Source organism: Gallinula chloropus, assembly GCF_964237585.1.
Source record: "Gallinula chloropus genome assembly, chromosome: Z".
In the NCBI taxonomy this organism is placed as follows: Eukaryota; Metazoa; Chordata; class Aves; order Gruiformes; family Rallidae; genus Gallinula; species Gallinula chloropus.
Window position 1 is genome coordinate 86472871 of NC_140089.1, and position 22284 is coordinate 86495154.

General features: G+C 43.3%; 1 protein-coding gene across 3 annotated transcripts in view; it reads right to left on the minus strand.

The window, feature by feature from the left end:
• ST8SIA5 (ST8 alpha-N-acetyl-neuraminide alpha-2,8-sialyltransferase 5) overlaps positions 1–22048 on the minus strand; it is a gene marked incomplete at both ends in the record, with an annotated part of 42810 nt that extends 20762 nt beyond the window's left edge. For 2 of the 3 annotated variants that reach the window (XM_084277951.1, XM_084277950.1), the window contains one exon: positions 21918–22048. In XM_084277951.1, the coding sequence (XP_084134077.1) occupies positions 21918–22048 (131 nt within the window). Of the gene's footprint in view, positions 1–5424; positions 5533–21917 lie in introns of all 3 variants that reach the window. The other variant, XM_084277949.1, reaches the window with a different exon arrangement.
• Between the last annotated feature and the right edge of the window lie 236 nt (positions 22049–22284).

The following is a 22284-nucleotide window of genomic DNA, read 5'->3' on the forward strand; positions in this document are numbered from 1 at the left end:
CTTCTGGATACCACCTGCTGATGTCAATGTCACTGGCATTAACTGGTTTAAATCTTTTGCCATCCTCATCTCTAATGCTGCTAGCTGCAGTAGATGTCTAAATGATCATGAACTTTCAGTATGTGGCTGTACTTGGGAAGGAAACGTGTCACTATAAACTGCCATGTAAAAAAAAGGGGAAAAAACAAGCAAGAGAAAATGCTCATACATCTTTGTATTCATCATGTGGTAACAGCTCTTCTGAGTTACTGTGACCCATTCTCATATTTCATCTTTGAGGGTTTTAGACGCTGGCAAGAGTTGCAGAAGGACCTGCGGAAATTATTTGAGTTCTAAAAAGTATGAGAGCCATGTGAAACTTAATCTAAACATATGGTGGCTGAGACACTGCACCAGGAAGCAATTACTAGTGGCAGGAAGCTTTTATAGCAAGAAAAAAAAATAATTGTATCCAATGCCTGGGAGCTAAAGATAGAAATGGCATCTTTAGTTCAAAGCTGGTTTTCTTTCTAGAAGAACCAGAATAATCACACAAAATTCAGGAGCTGGAATTCTTGTACAGGGACTCGTGCTTTCCAGGAGATTCACTTAGCTGAGGTTAAAGTTATTAACCATGAACCTCCTGATGGTCCACCTAAGGTATTTTGAAATGTTAGGCTCAATTTGTCTCCTTAAAGTGCCACAATTTTTTCTGGCTTTTGATAATAGATGACATCAGAAACGCCCATGCACCAAGACAGGGGCAGCTTCCCAAAGTACCCTGCCTACTTTCCAAATTAAAGATTTTTATTAAATAGAAAACAAGCCAAAACAAAAGTGCTTCCATGAACCAGGCCTAAATTCATAATTTTGACCTTCCACAGGAGTGGCTTTTCTACTTCTGCCCTTTAAAAGTAGTTCATTGATAGCTCTATGTACCTCCCAAGTAACCTCAGACAAGCACATGCACCCCATCTGTCGTTACTCAGGGACGCCCCTTCTCTGGATTCCTTATTTGATCTGGTCCTGTGGCTCTCAGACAGTTTACACATCTGTACAGTTCAGATGACAGCTGTGATACCCTGAGGACATGTTTTTCAACATGTTTATGAAAGCTCCTGGCAAACTGGTGCTGCCTGCTCACTGACATTCTGATTTTGATCTCCTGTCTTCATGTCTGAGCACACAGATCGCTTGGGATTGTTTGGCTCCGCTTCCCAAAACCACATTAACAGTGTGAATTGACCAAACATCCACACCAGTCATTGCCACGTCCTTCTCTCCTCATCTGTCCACTTATCTCAGAGCCAAGTGTCTCCAAAATTTCAGGCTGATAGATTACCCAGTGCAGTTCTACCACAAGAGAGTATATTGAATTTTGCGGGGGGAATTTTTGGGAGATCTTGGTGTTTCTGTCCTTTCAGTCACTGTATGAAACCATCCGCTCCTGAGAAGCAGCAGTGGAATATGCTGCAGGGAGTCCAATTTTACCAATGTCATTTCAGAACTCTTCCTTTTAATAAACTGCTGTTGGGCTATTTTAATCAAGCCCGCTCCCATCACTCTGACTGAAATATCTGATGACTTTGTAAACCGTATGACCACCCAGGAGGCATAACAAAACACATAACAACACTTACACATCAATAACATCTCAAAAAACACATTTTAGTTTATCATTGCAAGAAACATCACCTTTTTTGTTATTTTATTTTCTTGCTTTTTCTTTTCTTACTTTTTTTTTTTTGGTGGTTCTCAAGATTTCAGTATCTGTTTAAGAAGTTCAGCACTACGACTTATGGAACATCCTCAGCTGCTGTCCCAGGCAATGAGATCTGTTTTCTCAAGGCCTTCCATTCATTCTCTTAAAATGTGTAATTAATGACCCCAGTTGATTGTAGTTTCTATTCTGTAGCCACTGGGGACAAAACCTGAAGAATTCAGTGTACAAACTGACAGGCCCTAAAAACGTAAAGCTCTTGACTTGGCTTCTGTGGTCTCATCACCAAAGTCCTACATTGAACCTTATCTTCAGCTCAGGTGGACTGAAGGTGGCATAGAACACCAGAACCCAACTAACAGGGCAGACAGATCATCACACGATGAAGGCAGATTCCTGGCAATGAAAAGTGCTTCAAGCATTAGGACTTACAATCCCAGTCAGCTACAAAACATGTTAGAAGGAGAAGGCTGTAGGAAGTAGTTTCATATATTACTTCTCATAGCCAGCATCAGATAGAAACCTTTGCCTGATTCCCCACAAGGATGTTGTAAGATTTATAATGCTTAGCACAAGGTAAAAAGCAAAAGGTAGAAATCTAAGCAATAGTTGATACGTAAGAACAAAAAATGAGCCAGCATCTGGTAACTGGTCGACATTGCACCTGAGTGGATGTTTTAAAAAGCCCATGTAGTCCTCCTTAAACTGAAAGCTCACATCTCTATGGCTTTGGGCACATGTTCACAACTTCATTTTTACTCCTTGCAGGCATCCACAGCTTTTTCACCACCTGGAAGAGCTGCATCAGTTCAATATGCATCACAATGAAGCTTTTGATGCCCAGAAAGACCCAGCAAATAGAGATCTCTACCAGGCATCAACCTACAGCAATATTGGAGGCTATAAAAATGATCCATGCTTTCAGTTACACTCCATACTGAGCTGGCCTCGTGGTACTATCTTTTATCTCCATGGATGGGTTCTACACAACCTGAAGAAGTGTCCAGTGCACTAAGGTGAAAAGCCTTCGTTATCTTGGTTACTCTGGCACCATGGAGCTGTCTGCACACAGAGTAGAGCTCGTTTTCTGAAACTGCACAACGAACTCCCCCGAAGGGTGAAAAAACATTCTAATTGCAATCCAGGCTTTAACTTTGTCAATTAGTTCAGGTCTGAATCAGTTTCTACTGAAATCAGATAATACGACATTCTTTGTTTGTGTCCTACTAGATCCTTTTCATGTGATGTTTAATCTTCACTGCTCATTGGTTTTGATATGGCTGCTACTCTGATGGAGGCTGGCTGTCTTGCAAATCTAATGCAAATCTCAGTGTGCCTTTGCTTTGGAAGTCCTTCATTTTCATCTAATAAATCCTCCTACAGAGTGAGTTGTCAAAGGCTCTACACCATCCATTAAGTTACATGATTAAAAGACAAAGAGTAGTTACAGACCATACATGACTTGATAACATGTATGTATGAACACAGGTGTATCTATATAGAGAGAAGTATATAAATGATGCAAGTTAGGGAAAAGCATGTTAATATCTATTTCAGTTAAAATCTTTAAACACCAAACCTTTCACAAGCCGTTGGTAACTTAATAAACTGCAGAGCCATGCAGTGAAACGTGTTTACTGTGCATATGCTGACATATAGTTGGTTTTGTGCACTTCAGACATGTCTCTGCAGACATATGTGTGTGTATATATGTGTATATATATACACATACAAGTGAAATCAGGTCAGTAAAAGGCAGTCTGCAAGTTTTCCATTTGGTGGAAACAATTATCCATTAGAAGAAGGCTTGTTTCCAACTGACATCAACAGCCTGAAGTTGGGTGTCAGATTAAGTCTCTCAGGAGTTGCTTAGTGATAATACAGTAAGAAAGGTGATAAAAGGTAAACAATAAACAATTTATGATATAACTCTTCAGTTATTCACACAGTGTCGCCTCCACATTTATAGAGTTCTTTTTTTATTTGGCTGCACTCTCAGCTTTCAGACAGTAGACAAATGGGTAAGTAACATCTCTCATGCACTTACATGCACAACATACATTGCAGCTAGAATCCTTAACTCAAAATCCCCATCTTTCAGCTACACAGTCATTAACTTGACATAGGCTTTGAAATTGTCATCTTTTAATGATACAATAGCCTTTGACTTTTATACCTAATTTATGTCTGCTTGTACACAAAACACTTGTACCCTGAACTTCATCTCTGAAGGGGCCAGATTGAGAATAGCACTATGATTCAGTGCCTCACAACTAGCATGTGAAGGGTTTTGTTCCCCATCCTGCAATCAATGATGGTTCAATTGTCTCTGTCAAGGGTGCCTAGAGGGGGAAATCTATATTTATTAGTTGCCTTATGTCTTCAAGAAGATCTCTATCTGTCTTTGTGCCACATTGAGTTCTTTTACATGCCAAGTGCCTGAACTGAAGACTATACAGATTACAGACGCGTGCATAGATAAGGCAAGAAAAGAAGAGACAGAGAGACAGTCAGACAGACAGATACACACAGATATACATATATAAATAAAATGAGTCATTTTTCCCTCGCTCTTGAGTGAAAAACCCGCAGCTCAAGCTGGTTCTTTATATAAAGAGCCTTTCCAGTTAAACCAGCCAAATGGTGGGCAGCGTTTATGCAGGATCACATTACAGCAGAGAGCCGTGGCAGGAATTGCAGCACTGCTGCAGTTCAGTGAGACTGGGTAATTTTTGGCAGGTCAGGCTCCCCACTTCCGCTTGCCTTTGAAACGCTATCAGCTCCACAGCTGCAGTGGTGTCTGGTTACCAAACCACACTTGGACCGTATTTTAAACAAAATAGGTAATTTATACATGGGTATCAAATGTAATCTTCCTTTATTTTTCTCTCTCTTTTGTTTTTTTTTTTTAACTTAAGGTCTTTCTAAGATCTCCCTGATATTTACTGAACATGATACTATACACGCCTCACAGTTTTTAACCTCCACAACTGAGGTTCCCAGATTTATACAGCCTGTGATAGCCATGGAGCCCTTTAGACAAAACTGCAGCCAGCTTCCTGTCTATGCACTTGGCTCTTCGGGACCCATGTCAGTCAAGGGGATCTGACTAAATATCAATAAGTATAAAAAGCGCAGCAGCACACCAATGCTTCTTATAGAATCATCGAATCACAGAATATCCTGAGTTGGAAGAACCCATAAGGGTCATCGAATCCAACTCCTTGCTCCAACACAGCACCAGTCAAGTTTCAAAACAGTGGAAATAAAGGAAATATTCTCCTCTTATCCTGACAGAACACATCTCCCCTACTAAGTCCTGGAAACATTTTAAGTTAAACTTACTGTTTACATATCATATTATAAGGAAAGCCCTGGGTCAAATTCTTCAGTGTGCTTCGTGTGCATCTATATTGTCATGTTGGGACATTACTCACCCATGTCCCATTCTCCCACATTGCCACATACAAACATACAGCATTGATGGGACATGGAAATAGAAGAGGCCAGAACACAGAAGTCACCATCCTGTGCCCTGCATAGATGCTGATGGCATATTCCAAAATGGCCCCAATGGCCCAAGGCCTCCTTGGGCATGCCTGGCACCTTCTGTGCCATGGGGAGCAGTACCAAGCAGCCAAAGCAAACTGCAAATCTCATTTTTCATACAGCCTGGGCTCACATTTGTGGTTCACAGAGAGTAGTCATTCCCTCGGGTGTTGTACCTGGTGCCTGTGTCACTGCCACTCTTCACTGCTCCGTCATCCGTGAAATTAAAGGTGCCGCTCCAATTTGCCAACTCCTCTCCATTCTGCCAGCTAAACTGCAGCCCTCTAGCAAGAAAACGAGGCAGTTGATATTTGATATCATTCATTAAGTTAAGTCTATCAGCATGAGTTCTCATGTGCCTTTTCTTAACGCAAAAATTAGACTATGACACATTCATCATAAACAATAAAAAGATCCCAAGAAGCACAGGACAGCATCTTACTGGTGGAAACAAATCCCGTGTGGAGCAAGGTGGAAATTTCGTTCCCAGAGACACAGGGGCAAAAAGCTGGAGACTTATGTGGAAAACTGCATGGCCAAAGGAGTAAGCCCTCCTTACATCTGCAGTAGCTGTTAAAGGTGGTGGGTATCGAGTCCTTCCTCTGACTGGCTGGCCATACAAGTAAAGGATTTGTCATTTGATGACTTCTCTAAGTCACACTGTATTGCATCTTTCCCCTGTTTGGCAAGATGACATTTTTTAAGCCAATGCATATCAGAATCATCACAACTCCCTGTTTTCCAAACTTTCACAAGTTCATTCCAAGACCCACAATGCCTGTAGTTTTCTGGAAACTCCACCTGTAGTTGGGTAGAAATTTCACATGTGTTTAAAAAAATCTGGGTCTGGGGAAACATTTGACAACACAAGTCAAATCCTTCCCTTAGCTTGGAAGTCAACAAAAGAGAATCTCATGGAGTGTTATCTCTGATCTTCTCCAATTTAACCCAATTTCATGATTGCAGAAGCCTGGCAACTGAGTTGGTGAACATTCGGTGCTGTGCAATAATGAAAGTTACCTTCCTGACTGGGCTGGGTGAGGACAGCCAGGACTCAATCTGCCAGCTGCTTTGCCCAAAGGAAAAGGCATCCCAGATCCCACTAGTTTTCATGGTCAGCTTGGACCTTGAGAATTACAAAGCTTATTACAAGGACCAGAGAATCTCACAGATAACATCCATCCTCTAGTCTCATTGGCAGAAGTTATAAGCATAGAATATTAAGAGGGAACAAAATGGGGTGTTTAAATAAGGCCTATTTTCTTCCTGCCCCAGAAAAGGGGAGTAGCTCTGAACAACCCCAAAAACATACAGTAGGAGTATATTTGTTCCCTGTCATGAAAATGTGTGCACACAACCTCTTGTTGTCACAGTTAAGACAACCCTGTCTAACTTCAAGTATCTGATCTGCAGGCATTTCTATATGAGCTATTTGTCTTTGTTCTTAAAAAACAGCAGAGACTGGTTGGTTAGTCTGTTAACTGGTTAGTTAGTTTACAGAAAGATTCACCCCATCAAAGGAGAGAAAGAGATTCTGGAGAGCTGTCAGGCAGAGAAGGTACTGGGGGTGTTGGGTAACTGCAGGTTGACAATGAGCCAGCAGTGTGCCCAGGCAGCCTGGCTTGTGTCAGACACAGTGTGGCCAGTAGGTCTGCGGAGGGGATTGTGCCCCTGGACTGGGCACTGGTAAGGCTGCACCTCGAGTGCTGGGTCCAGTTCTGGGCTCCTCACCATCAGAAGGACATTGAGGTCCTGGAGCGAGTCCAGAGAAGGGCAACCAGGCTGGGCAAGGGGCTGGAGGGCAAATCCTGTGAGGAGCAGCTGAGGGAGCTGGGGGTGTTGAGCCTGGAGAAGAGGAGGCTGAGGGGAGACCTTCTCCCCACCTCCACTGCCCTGCCAGGAGGGTGCAGATGGTCTCTTCAGCCAGGGGACAGGAGATGGGACAAGGGGCAATGGGCTCAAGCTGCCCCAGGGCAGGGTCAGATTAGATATTAGAAAAAAAATTTTTACTGCAAGAGTTGTCAGGGCCTGGAACAGGCTGTCCAGGGATGTGGTTGAGTCACCTTCCCTGGATATGTTTAAAAAAGGGGTAGATGAGATGCTCAGGGATCTGGTTTAGCATCGGATGGGAATGGTTGGACTTGGTGATCTTAAAGGTCTTTTCCAACCTTGTGATTCTGTGATTCTGCAAAGCCTGGCCTTCACCCTAGGGTGAACGGATCCCCCAAACTCTTCCTCCATTAGCAGTACAGAGAGCCCAGAGTAGCTTGTAACATGGGTACACGTGACAGAAAGATCCCACTACCCAAGTAAAGTGCAGTGCATGTCATCACAAATGTTTCTTTTCTGACCTAAACCCAAGATATTTTGAAAGAATTTAAGAACATTAGTCTTGTATGCTTTTTGCCTTTTAATCTTCATGTTTGGTTTGGGGGTGGAGTGTGTGTGTGTGTGTGTTTGGTTTGGGTGGGTTTTTTACTGAAAACAGACTATTTGTAAAGGCATTTTGAGGGTGAAGGAATTCTTAATAAAGTAGAGACCCATTTTAAAAACTGAATTCCAGAAAGAGCTGGCACCCTAAACTACCCCCTTCCCTCCAAAACTCCTTCCCACCACAAAAGGTGGGAGAAAAGCACTATGAATCTCTGAACCTTTCAAATGTATTTTCATATTTTGCTTTTTTTTCCCAAGAAAAACCTAGGCTGCATAAAATTTCAAATAAACATTTGTGTAACATTTCAGATTTTAAAAAAGCCAAATTTTTGCTCATAGGAGACCCATTCTGGTCACTTCTTAGTTAAATACATCGATGCAGTTCTCCTGTTTTCCAAAACAATCAGAACAGGTGGGTTGTTGCCACCCAGTTGTTGAGGGTAACTGTTGCTTGCCATAAGCATAACAAGATGATATCACACCCCTACATCTTACATCCAGCTTGGGGAGAGCTACTTTTGCTCTGAATCTGGAGGATCACATCAAAGGGTCTATAGGTTTTGCTGTAATGGCTGTAGGTTAACGGGGTGCTATGGCTTGACAGGGAGTCCCACACCTTTTACATTGCCCTGAGAGCTTTTTAATCAGCTGAGTCGGCCCAAGGTACAACTTCTGAGAAGAATATTGGTGAGAAGAAAATATGAGAAAATTCTCACTTTTACTAAGACACCTTCACTTTTAGGCTTGTTGAAATAAACACTTGTGATTCTCTACCATGTACCACAGTCTAACACATTTTTTTGCCACACTTTAACCAGTATGGAAACATGTTTCTTTTGGATGTGTATGTTCTTGCAAAAGGCATCTAAATATATGGCCTTAAAAACACATTTGAACTGCTAAGGGCAGCACTGAATGATACATGGAACTGTACTTTTAACTTTGATTTAAATTAGGTATTTTGGGCTTAGTTATTTACTTTGAAACTGAAAGAGAGAGCATTAATCTAGATAAATAGCTGGTGTCAGTGTGTCCTTCAGAGGTGAACTCTCCTAAAGCATAGCCAATATTTGGGCAGATGAAATGAAGAATTAAAACATTCAGTAAACTCTTTTCCCTTTGTACATCTTCACTCCACATGTAACAGCTGGAAGGAAAGCTAAGTAAATGCTCAAAGGCAGAGGGGGGTGAATCTGTCCATAAAGCAAAAGAAATTATAAAACCACTCTTTAATGCCCTCCTCTCATCAAGTCTTTTTTGGGAACAGTGTGTACTGCAGCTGAGGCACCAAGTTTAAAGGAGGACATGTACATTTTGGGTAAGATCCAAGAGGAGATCAGGAAGACTAACACTGAGGAATGGTAGACATGTCTTATGATGAACAGCTTAAAATACTTAGCTTTGAAGTGGCAGAATGGGGGATCTAATTGAGGTACAAAAATATCTAACGAGGGCAGGCAAGGGTCTGGGTATGATACTTCTACATGGTAAGGACAAAGCTGTGAGCTGAGCTTAGGGTCAGCAGCAAGCTGAGTGTCTGATCTTGAACCAGACAGTAAAAGGGGGACCACACAGTGCTCTTCTTCCAACAAACTGGTACTCAGGAGTTTAATAACACGTAGACTTACACATATTCAAAGCACAACACTGAAGAAGCATTACACAGCTCATAGGACTGAGAGTCTGCAAGACTGAGACCAAGCTGTGGCTCTGCATCTTCTGGAGAGATGGTACAATAAACCTGTTCCACCTGGTAGGAACAAATCCCACAGATCATGGTTTGTAGTACTAGCTCTGAGCAGAAATCAAGGATGAGACATTTAAAAACACTGACCTGAAATAATTCTGTTCCTTACAAGATTACTGAGAGTTTTATCATTTATTTCAATTAGTCTCAAGTTGGGAGATTTCCATTTCAAAATTAAAAACATTTCTAGGCCTCTACATTGTAAACCTTAAGAGTTCATAAAAGCTGTCTGGCCAAATATGCAAACAGCCTGAGAAAATGGAGAAGAAACTTAACCTGCTCCATCAGTATATTTCTTTGGCCTGTTATGGTAGCTAAATTCTGCCATGTTCACTCTCACCACTAACTACGCTTTGATAGGTAAACAAAGAGGTAAATTAAGTTTCTGTGAACCCAGAACTGCAAAAGGAAGCACATGCAGAAAGGAAACACAGAAAAGGAAGAGAAAAAGAAAGATTAAAAGAAGGGAAGGGTAGAAAATGACTTAGACAGAGAGGTCTGAGGGTTTGGGTTTGTATGGGTTTGGTTTTTTTTGAAAAAATGCTAATTTTAGGCCTGGGATCATTACCAATGATTACCAATGATGGAAGTTTGCCACTTGCTCAATTTGCCTTAATGTTATTTCCTTCTAAATTTAGTACAACTCCCTAACGTGTGATGCAGATGATGACAAGGGAAGGCTTTATAAAAGATGTAATAACAAGTAACATTCATAGTGCAGAAGGGCTATGTTTTGCCCATCCACTGTAAGCACATTTCCCATGAAGATTTAAGGACATAATTAATCACAGGATATACATACCTCTAGCAAGAGTATGAGCAATGCTGCACCTTGCGTTAGAGAAACTCTGTTAAGTTGGATGTCTTAGCAATAAAGACCTTGAGTTTCAGGTAAATGTCAAAGCAATATTTTGATCCTAATTGGCAACTGTAAATGTTGAATCAGTATGTGGTCAAACAAACACTGGCATAATGTAAGAATAGCAGGAGGGGGTGAAAAAAACAGAAAATTAACAAAGCAGCAGTAATTCTGAAGGGTTTGTCAAGACCGGCTGTCAAGAAGCAGCAGGAAGCAAAGCAAAAAGCCTGTTGCCTCAAATCTAAAACAACTCCTGCACAAGCAGAGGTTTTAATGCCAGAGGACGTCAAACAGTTTTGTGAGGGGTTTTGAACTATAAGGTGAGAATGAGCAAGTGGATAGATTGCAGCAAGGAGCTTTGTATCCATGCCATCATCAAACCGAGATCCCACCTCAGGGGTGTCTCGTTCCCTTTCTGAAATGGGAAGGCAAGGTGAAAATTAAGCTGAGACAAGAAAGCAAGGCTTTTAAAAAGGGAGCTATTCTACAGATAAATAGAGAAGACCTAAAAGGCTTTAAGCACAGCTGGCAGTCCTGTTGGGACTCTAAGCAGAGAGCAAGCCACAGCCATGTATGCACCAGAATTTATCCAGGGGAGACCCATGTGCTTTCAAGGCATAAAAGCAGCTTGGAGCAAGTGGCTGAGTAACCAGTGATCAGCACCTATGAGTAACAAGGACTGAGTAGCAATGGGAGCATCATACAGGAGAGGGAATGGACAAGTACCTGCTACTCCAATGCCAACCCACTCCCCAAAAAGCACTGGCTGACCTCATTTAATCCCACCCATCAGGCTATTCCCACTCTTCATTCAAGGTGAGAGCTACCACTGTCCCCATCCTGTGTCTACCAGAGGCAGACTAACCCTGAAAGGAAGCAAAACCAGACAGAAACCAAAGTCATTCTGTATGGGTGAAGCTAAGCCAAAATCTGACTCAGCTTGCTGGCCTACCACAGATGGTCAAGCACAGGGAAGCAGGGGAGTGAGTCTAAAGAGTCCATTTCTGAAGGAGAGAAAGGAAGAACGTTCCCAAGATCAAGGCAAGTCACTGCCTTTTACTTTTTTTCTGAGCTCCCCCACTTATTTCTCTTCACTTTTCCTGCTCTTTCTTCCCTGCAGTTCTCATATTCCTTCTCTGTATGTGTTCTCCCTAGCAGAGGCCTGTAGAAGATGACAGCAGGCCCAGCTTTTGTGACTCTGGCTTCAGTTTAAGCTACAAGCTAACAGTATATACATTAATTCCATACACACCACTGGTAATTTTGTAATCATATTTCTGCAGGCCTGGTCATGGTGCTGCCCTACACCATTACATACTGCCCAAACACAGAGGCCACACAGAGTCCCTGCTCTGACAAACAGAGAAGCCAGGCAACGTACAGGCTGCCTAAAATCAGTGGAACACCACTTATTTTCACTGTACCTCAGTTTCCCTGTTGCATAATTCTTGTGCACTTGAGGAACTGAAGACTTCAGTATCAAACGATCATGCAACTGCCTTTGAAAATGGAAAGTGATGCCCCCAGCATCCTACTAACAGGGACGTCGGGGAGATGTTGGAGACTCAGATGGTTAATCTTTCTGAATTCTGCAAAACATGGAAACTGTGACTCACCGTGTCCACGGGGTGTATGGAAAATAAAATGAAAACAGTGGCATGCAAGAATGACCTGCAGCTATGAGTGACTGAAAACACTCTCACTGAAATGGATCAGAGAGGAAGAGGAGGTTGGGTAAAGAAGGGGAATTTCAGGAGTCTCCAGCGTGACAGACTGCTGCCCAACTGAAGACAAGCATAGCAGCCAACAGAGATAACAATGAGAAGAGTTTTGGAGAAAACACAAGGATACAAATTATTTTGGTACGGGCCAGAAACTGCAAGTTGATTTACACTGCACTTGAAAAGACATCAGAGGGGCTTGGAAGGAGTAAAGCATCCACTAACTAACAGTGAGATGCTGAGATCAAACCCAAGCCAGCAGAGCCGAGGCAGACTAGCCTCAGTGTCCAAAAAACTCCATTTTCCTGACAAATGGGCTAGATTTGGTCTCTGAAGACAATGAAGTTAGATGATAGAATAAAGGCAAATGATTACTTGAATAGTTTAATATCACTTCAAATACTCTGATTGATTTAAAAATAAAGTTTCAAGGCACAGCAATCTAAAAATTGCAGCATACATGAAAGAAAGAAATGCAAATCTGCCTGTAGCAGTCTTGGCCCAATTCACCTGTGCTATAACAGCAGGAAAATACCATGTGTGCATTGGCTTCTTTAAGTGGACAATCTGTGGGTATAACCCTCATACCCACACAAAACATTTCTGGGGCCAACTCATGTAGTTGAGAAGGATGTTCCCCTTATTAGAGTCCATAATAAGACTCATCTCTGCACTCAGTGGAAGCAGAGGTGAATCTCACCAGACAGGTTTAGAAAAATACTTGTTTCTTTAGTAAAACTAGCAAAATAGAAGTTTTAATGTGGGTACATTCACATATGTACTCTGCTCACCGCATTAGTAGAGACCAACCTTTGTCTCAACAACCTATAGCTTTGCAAGTGAAAAGGCAGTGGGTAACTGCTAAGCTGATTGCTTGCTATCTTATTGGGAAAAACCCTTAGAAAAGGTTTTGAAAATGTAAGAAAACATGTGGGAGAGCAGGAATGGTATATTCACAACAAAAGGAGGAGATGAAATAATAACACGTCCTTATGAAAAGCAAATCACAGATGGAAGATGTGGGAAAGGGGCACATCTGGTTACACCACACACTTGGCCATACAGTATTATACCAGGGACACGCTGGGCTTTACGTCTTAGAGGGAAATGGTAGCAATGAAGTGGTGGAGGAGTATATTTTGACTAGCACAAAGAACAGAATTGGAAACATAGGTGGGAAGCTTCTGGATTATAACCACTATTATACAGAAAAGAGGTGTGGGTTTGGTTGTTTTTTTTTTTTTTTCCCTGGATTAAACCTTGTATCAGATATTCACATGCAACGTCTGAAAAACCTGATCTAAAATCCCTTCCCAAGAAAGATAGAATAGAATCAGCACCAACTCTGGACTAGCCTGCTTAAAAGGGATGAAGAGTTGACATTAAAGGAAACCTTTCAAAATAACAGAATCTTTACTTTTTTCATCTGTGGTGGAAGACAGACATCCAAGTAATAGATAATGAGTAGAAATTCATTCTTAGTAATTGTTCATAATTAAAATGTATTTTACTTATCGTAATTAGGGACAACAGAAAGCACACGAGAGACTGAGATGACATTAAAAGAGGTTGTTTTCTATCCAAGGCAAAAGACCAGTCAAGTCCCAAGCAGAGACTCACAGGAAACCCCAAATATTTTAAAATACCAGGAAATTCTGACTTTTGAGATTGCAGTGTGGGTACCATCAGCACTTAGAGATCTGACTGAGCTAACTGCTTTGCATCTCATGTTTCCAAAACTAACATGTTTATTGGCAGGTCAGACTTGCCTACGCAGCTCTATGTTCTTGTGTGTAAACATACCCATGAAGCCCCAACTGCACTGAGGACTCATGCTGAAGACAATGAGCAAAATGCCATTTGGAGTCAATGTGTATGCGGTATCAGTGGCCAATACTCCCTCTCTCCATGCCCAGGAGCAGAGAACACAAACTCCTCTTACCATTTTTTTCAAGCCCTCCAAACTGTTGGCTGCTCAAGATTTCCAGCTAAGGACTGTGAAAAGCCTAGCTTTGGCTGTATTTGCTCTTATGGGAAGTGTCATGAAACTGCTAGCGACAGAGACTGCTTTTAAGGTTTTTATCAGGAGAACTAAAGCATAACACTAACTAAATAAAGAGGACGTGGAAGGGCAGTGACTATCTGCAGGGCTGATGAAGAAGCAAAATGGATGCAAGCAATGGAGGGCAAGGATGCCTCAAAGAAATGAGGTTAAGTCCATGGTTTGCCTGAGGGAGGCATGGACTGCTGAGCAATGAATACACTTGAATTAAAAAATGAGAAATGAAATGAAAAAGCAATCAAGGGTAAGAATGAGGTGCAGTGAAAGTAAGAAAACACAAAGCTTTGCACAATGATTATGTCTGAACCAAATTCAGCAAGTGTTAAGAACCATCAGGAAACTCCAACCAGGTCAAAAATAAAAGACCAGGAGGTCTGCAACACTAGCCAAGGAGGACTTTACCCATACACATAGAGGGCAGGCAGCTGATTTTTTTTCAGAATTACATAAAACAAGTTGTTGGCAAGTCGTACCACAGGTGTTTTTGAAAGAAATGTCATGAGATCTAAACCAATTTGGATGAAAGGGCTTTTGAGTCACAGGTGTCGAACGCTGGGCAGTGGTAAAACTCAACCATCTGAGGCAACAGATCTGTGTGAAGTGCAGAAAGAAGAGTTCAGCCTAGATATTCAGCCAAATATTCAAAAAGGGCTGGTTGCATGGACAGAAGTAGGCCTAGATTCCCCCACAATTCAGCTAGACTGAATCAAACTGCTACTAGCTATTATGTGAACTAGAATTAGGATTTGTCTCTCTGTTCATCAGGGGAGATAATGGCCTTCTTTTGGCTGGTAAACAGGCCACCTATAACTCAACACTCCAGGGCAAGAAGCTTGTGAAGAGCTCCTACAGCCCAACATGTTCAAACCCAAGGCAAACCAGCCACTTCTGTGTAGGGTGGGCTTGTGGAAGCTGCTTTAGGGGCTGCCGGGTAGCCACAGCCACAGCGAAAGGGACAAGTGTCTGTAGATCGCTCTGTAGTGAGTCATATCCCCCATGGTTTGACCTCAGGAAGGACCAGGGAATGGCATGCACAGGATAAGGCAATTTGCATATGTAAAATACTGAAGTAACAGATTTTCATTACGTTAATTTACTGTTATCTGGGGAATGGAGAAGGACTGGTAATTCACAGAACAGATCAGTGAGTGGTTCTGCTGTCTTAACAGCAGCGGTGCAACACCAGCAAAAGGCCAGAAATAAAGCGAGTCTAGAGGGAGCAGGGATTCAAACCCTGTATGTTTTCTGCATCAGAGCCACATAGAGCACTTCCAGGGAGCACAAGAGAGGAAATTACATGTCCTCATGATCTGGTACTAAAACTTCAGCCACTTTTCTTTAAAAGCAAGTCAAAATTACGGGTCAGAAAAAAACCTCCAAGTAGCAGAAGGTAAAATTTTCACAGTAAAAGTCTCTGTTGCAGCCTGTGACGGAGCTGTAATTGATTGCAGATTCCTGCAGAGCTTTAATTCACATGCCATGTACTTGTGAGGACTCTCTTTTATTTGATGTGGGGAGATAGGAGCATTATGTAAAGAAACAAACAGCAGCAGTGAGAAAGGAAAAGGGATGACCAGACATTGATGACTTTGCAGGCAGCTGAGTTAATCTATCAGCTCCTTGTTTGCTCTGCTTCCTCCATCCCACTGCCATCTCTACCCCAAGCACAGGCTCCAGTGGTCCTCCGACCTCGTGGAAGCTCATTCAGCTCCTTGTCTTTGCAAGGTCAGTTAGGCACAACAGGGATGTCAGCACCCTGGTCCCCATCCCCTTGAAATGCTCTTGGGAATATCCTGTAGCAATTATAGCACAGATGGAGTTTTGGTTGCTCCTGCTATGCTAGACTAGATCCAGTCACTTTAAGGTGATGGCCATACCCGAAATATACACAAACTGGTCTCCTCAAGTTTCCAGTGTTTCTCTGAAGAAAATAAACAAAAAGCAAGAGCAGCTCTGCAGCGCCATCAGGGGCTCAGAGAGGTGACTAATGGGTTGCATGTGACTTCACTGGGATAATGTTTCAGACTGGTTAGAAATGGAGGGGGCACAGACCTGTGTGTAGAGAGGTGACTCACTAGGTGACCTTCATCTGACATCTCTTGGGAAAAAATATTTAAGTGAAGAGATTTTTAACACTGGAATAGATACTCTTAGGTAGTGGTTAACATCTTCACAGGGCGAAAGGAAGAGGCCAGAGGAGCAAACATCCAGTACAGGTCAGAAGCTTTCAACTGACATGAGTTAGCTGTAGGTCCTTGAGAGCCCATCTTAGGACAGAAACACAGCTCAAGCCACATGCAGCCTCTGTGTCCAGATTGCAACTACTGTATAAATGCTGTAGTTTTGTGTGGCTTGGTTCTGGCAGAGGAGAGGGATGCAGGGGCAGCTTCTGCAAGGAGCAGCCAGAGGCTTCCCCCAGGCCCCACAGAGCAAACACCAGCCGGCTCCAGGCCGGAGTCGCTGCTGACCAAGGCCCAGCCCATCAGCGATGGTCACAGCGCCTCTGGGAATCACAGTGAGGAGAAAAAAAAGGCAAGCAGCTGCTTTTTGCCCCAGAGAAGTGAGTGAGAAGGTGTGAGAGACTGTGCGGGCACCAAGGGCAGGGAACGGGGGGAGGAGGTGCCTCAGGTGCTGGAGAGAAATCTGCCCCTGAGCCCCTGGAGAAACCCATGGTGGAGCGGGTGTCCCCCCACAGCCCATGGAAAAGGCCCAGACCCCACCCTGGAGAGGCCCCATGCTGGAGCAGGGGGAGACATGCAGGAGCACGTTGGAGCAAGCCCCTGGCAGCACTTGCAGCCCAGGGAGAAAGACAGACAGAGAGATGAGCAAGGGAGAGAGACCAAGAGACCCACGCCAGAGCAGCTTTGCTGGAGGAGGAGGGGTGTTTGTGACACCGTGGGGGACCAGGCTGGAGCAGTCTGGGCCTGAGAGACTGAGAGACATTCTGTGATTTGTGACTGCACCCATAGCAGTGACCCACACCGGGGCAGCTGGGGAAGAGCTGAAGCCCTGTGGGAAAGGATTCATGTTGGAGAAGTTGGTGGAGGACTGTCTGCTGTGGGTGGGACCCCACGGTGCAGCAGGGGAAGGGGGTGAGGAATGTCCCCCCACCCCGGCTAGGAAGGAAACAATTGGTGAGGAACTGACTGAAACCCCCATTCCCCCAGTCCCTGCCCCTCCCTGTGCCACAATGGGGGGAAGAAGGGGACAAAATCCTGACAAAAGTGAAGTCCAGGAAGAAGGGAGGGGTGGGGGAAGGTGCTGTAAGATCTGGTTGCACTTCTCATCACCTGACTCTGGTGGCACTGGGGGTGCAGGGCAGGGTCATCAATTGAAGAGTTTCTGTCCTTTATTCTGTGCTGAGTCTGTGCTGCCTGTGTCACTGATTGTGGAATGATCTCTCCCTGTCCTTCTCTCCACTCCTGAGCCTCTCAGTACCTATTTTCTCCCCTGTCCAGCTGAAAAGGGCAGTGATAGATCAACTTTTGTGGGTGTCTGGCCTCCAGCCAGGGCTAAACCACCACATGCTTTAAGTTTGATATGACCTTGCCTCATAGCATGGCACAGACTAAATGATTTCTCAAGGGGTTGGCCAGATTTACTTTCTGTGGGTTTATACCTTGTCTGCCTATGGCGTGCGAAGTATGATCATAAGCATTCTTTCTTATGTGGGTAAGGAAAGGAGTAAGGATGTCTGGGGACTGATTTGCAGCTGTTGAATAAAAGCTGCTTCAGAAATACCAAAATGGTGGTATAACCTCACATTACGAGAGTTTGATATTAATTATAGGGTACACACATGGAGGAGTGATGTTTTATTCTAGTTTAAAAGATGTAAAACTTTCAAATAATGCAGGCTGCCAGTATGGAAAGGTTTGCTGTTTCTTGATGTATGATTTTTTGAGTTACTGTACAGGCCCCCTCTGACAGACCCCAGGGGCAAACTATGTTTAAAGTCTTTCTTAGCTTTGAAAACATGTTCTTGCATGGCTGAAAAATGGTATTTTTAAAGGGTCAGACTCCCTTTTTCAGATGACTCTTACCCTGTACAGAAATCAGGCTTTTTTTTAAAAAAAAAACAGTATTTAGTGAATTCCCTGCCAATAGAGTACCAGTATATATAAACGTATTGCTCTGATATTTTTCCCTTACCAAAGCAGACAAGGACCGTCCTATTGATCTCTCCCATGCTACAGGTTGGGAGATGAAGACATTTTTTACTGTAGTGGCAGTTTTCTGATGTAATCCAGGATTATTCCCTGCTGGCCAAACAAGAGCTCACAAAAAAAAGGCCAGCCCTCAGCTGAGCATCTGATTCAAAAGAAAATTCAGCTGAAAGCTGAGCATTGGAAAGATGAGTCAATACAAAGGCAAGTGGCAGCTCTGGATTTAAGCAGAAGTCCACAGCATTTAACCTACTTTAGCAGATCAATGCAGCGGGTTTTTAATCATCACATTAATCCTAAAATAAAAATAATTACCCCAGAGATCCGTATTAAAGTCCCTTAATTATATCTCATTTCATCATCCTTTTCACTCAGGATCAGGAGCTAGAGAGACCAGAGCTTCTTGATGTCGTTCTCCTGCTTGCAGTTAACTCTCTGTTTAGGACTCTGGATGCTGCTGTGGGTACTGGCCCTGCTGGGAGTCCTCACATCTATCCCACTTGGGGGAAAGAGGGAAAAAAAGGTGGGCAAGATTCTGCTGTCCAATGACATGGTACAAAACTTCAGGGAAACGAGCAGAGAACGTTATATGGTGGGTGGAAAAGGAGCACATACATTGAAATTTGATCTTTACATTCTCCCCTTCTTCCAGCTGTGCCAGGAGCTCATTAATATCTCATTAAGGGGAAAGAGAGGACTTGACTGGAGGGTGAGCCCCTTATCACAAGTCACTGAGCATCCTCTCAAATTTCTTGGAGTGTCCTCTCCCGCCCACAGTCCTGCCATCCCCACAGCCACACAGGCAAATGCAGGACCACAAGCCTCCATGGCACCCTCCAGGGAGAGCTTAAGGTGGGTTTTTATGGTAATAAAAACACTGCTTGCAAGGGTAAGTGGCATGACACAGCCTACATCCATCCATGCAGCTAGCTCTTCCATCTTCTGGAAAAGGGGGCCTTTGTCTTCACCATTCATTGGGACCAGTCCCTAAGTCTGTGTTGTCCCCTGTGTTGTGCCCACACTGCTTGTTTTACATCAGATGCCCCCTGCCTTGCTGGCAGTTACCTATTTCCACCATCTTCTTGCAGAGAAATGAGTTAGCCCTGTGTTATACTTAGGTTTAAAAGCACTGTATGTTTACTGGCATGGTGCTTCAGGGTAATTTTCCCTAAATACACCAGGGCATTTCTTCCCACTGCCTTGGGAAGAGGCCCAGAGGGCTGTTACCATTGCAGATGTTGGGATGCAGTCACAGGCTATCATAAAACAAGCAGCACGTTGAATTCTAGCGAGTGAAAGGCTTTAGGTTTAGGCAGCATCCCCTAAGCTCCAGCCTGGCAAGCAGCACCCAAGCTATAAATATCCCACTTCCCCTTTGCAAGGATGCTCTCCAAAACCACCAGCTCCACTGTGGTCCCTGGAGGTGCAAGCTAAAACGTGTCCAAGGAACCTGACAGCCAACATCAGCTCCTAACAGGGTACTTAACACAGGAGGTTTGTGAAAGAGAAGATGAATTAAAGGTTACAGCTACCCCTGCATGGAGCGGACTGGCAGTTTGACTGCCTGGGAACGTAGTGCAGGGCATAAGAGTGGGAAAGGGAAAGAAACAATGAAGAAGTACCTTCATGATAATATTATGGCAGTGTTTTAGGCCATTATGTAAATCACCTTTCTGTCATTAATAACTGACAGCCCAAGAGTGCCACATCCTGCATTTTTATTTCCGTGAAAGATGGGAACTGTGGAAGGAGCTGAAGTGCTTTTTCCCCTGCACTGAGTGTGGCTGGAGGAGCCCCTCTTAGAGACTCCTTCATGTCAGCAGGGGAAAAAAAAAAAAAAAAAAAAAAGGAGGAAATGAAACAAATCATTACAGGCTGGAATTTAAAAAAAAAAAAATTAAAAATTTAAATAAACAACATTTTCCAGTCCAAGTGACAAAATTTATGCACATTTCCCTTCTTGAGCCCCTCTGATGGCAGGGTGCTCAAAAACCAGACCGTCTTCTAGCAAGCCTGGGAATTGGACATCACCCTTTTTTCATTCCCTGCATCCCGCTGATGACAGGAGAGGGTCCCAGGGCACAAGGCAGCACAGAGACTGACCACAGACATCACTCACTGGAAGAGTTTTACCTGCATCTTCTCATCATTTTGTCTTCATTTTGCCTCTTGTTTTTTTATTATTTGAATTGATACTTGGAATTTATTTTTCATCGCTGTAGCCCTGTGGCAGTCATTGTCATTTCAACTTGGAAAAGAAACTATTGGTAAGGCTGCAAGGCCTCAAGGATAAATGGAAAAACGTGGGAAAATAAGGCAAGATGAGACCTCACCTGGTCATAAAGTCATTCTCTCAACACCACAGCAACTTGGTACAACCCTTGTCTACCTAACAGGTTCCTGAAGCCCCCAAAGGTGGAGTATAGCCTTTTTCTTAGTTAAATCCGAATTTTCCCTGCTGCAGCTGAAGTCCATGACTTCTTGTCATGTCATGAATCTTCAGAGAGACGTGTTTGTCGCCTTCCTCTTAGCAGAAATGTCTTGAGTACTCCAACTTAGTTATCACATCTCCCCAAAATTTTCCCCAAGCCAAACACACGTTTTCTACACCTCTGCTCATTCTTGCTCCTTCCCTTTAGATCCTTCTGACTTTCTGGAAGCGAGGTGCTCAAAAGCACTCAAAAGTCTCCCAGCCCAGACCTCACTGCTAAGCAAGGCACACAAATTGCTCTGTGGGTAAACTGCAATACTCCTGTCTATACATATTAATGTCAGGCTCTGCTGTTCCCCACCCCCACCGAGAAACATTTGCTGATTTGTCAGCGCTTTGCTTGCTCTCAGCACAAGGCAAACAACTACATGAGTTGCAAACCAGGCAAGAGCTAAACCATTGATCTCCTCTGGCAAAAAAGCAGCTAAATTCCAATAAAAAAAATTCCACGGCGCTTGCCTAAACTGCTGAAACCCACTTACCTCAAAGCACGTAAGAGAAACATTTCCTTTTGTAAAATAATAGAAGACATAACACCTGAAACTAGATATAAGTAAAACAAAGTCTGCAGGGCTCAAGGTTAAAGATTTGAAGATCCCCACTGGTGTTTGCTGTAAAAGGATCAAAGACCAATGTGCCCTACAACACAGCAGTCTCAGCGGCAATTCATGAGAATACAGCAACAACAACAACAACATAAAAAAAGAAAATAAAGTGCTCTTGCTGTTATTTGGAACATCAATATTGCCACTTTGATTTTAGGAATTGCATCCATATGTTTCTGAAGACATTTAGGCAAGGATCACGCTACCTTATTTCAACTTCTCAAGCCATCTCAGCTTGAACATCGGGTAGAGAACCCTTATATAGCAGGGCTTGATCAGGGGCAAATACTCAGCTGGTGGAAGTGAGTCTAGCTTAAGTTAAGTAAGACCTAGATTTTTACAACAGCTGTGGACTAAAACACAATCTAAGACACACACACAAATCATTACATTCTGCCCAGCGTTCTCCCTTGTTGTTAATTTCACAGACATTACAGATGCTGGATGCACCTTCCCACATTGACAAGATATTAATATTGCCAGCACAACACCCAGAAGTGGTTTGAACCGCTCTAATGGTACGGCTGGATCCCTGTCTCCATTCAGTCTGATCAACTTTTCCTATTCCCCCAAATCCCCCCTTACCTTTTGAGATAGTTTCTTCCATAGAGGATCTGCTGCAGCAAGGTGACCACGGCAAAAGCGCAGATGAATATGAAGAACAAAGTTCTGTTTCCCAGCAAATCCCTGCTTGATGAAGGGTCAGTGTATCCCATCCTTCTTAAAAGCCACTGAAGCTCTGCTGGGTAAAATTCAGTTCATCGTTGCTTTCATGCTTATTTTGCTGGGAAGTGGAGGGGACAGCTCGCTGGCTTTTCTGTGAACAATCCAAGGACAAGGTATCCCATTGTTTGGTCCTGCCGCCCCTTCCTTTGCCCCTTTTTGGATGTTAGCTCCAGGATTGTGCGCAATGGCTTGCTTCCCACAGTAAAGTTTCCAGGAGATTCAGACG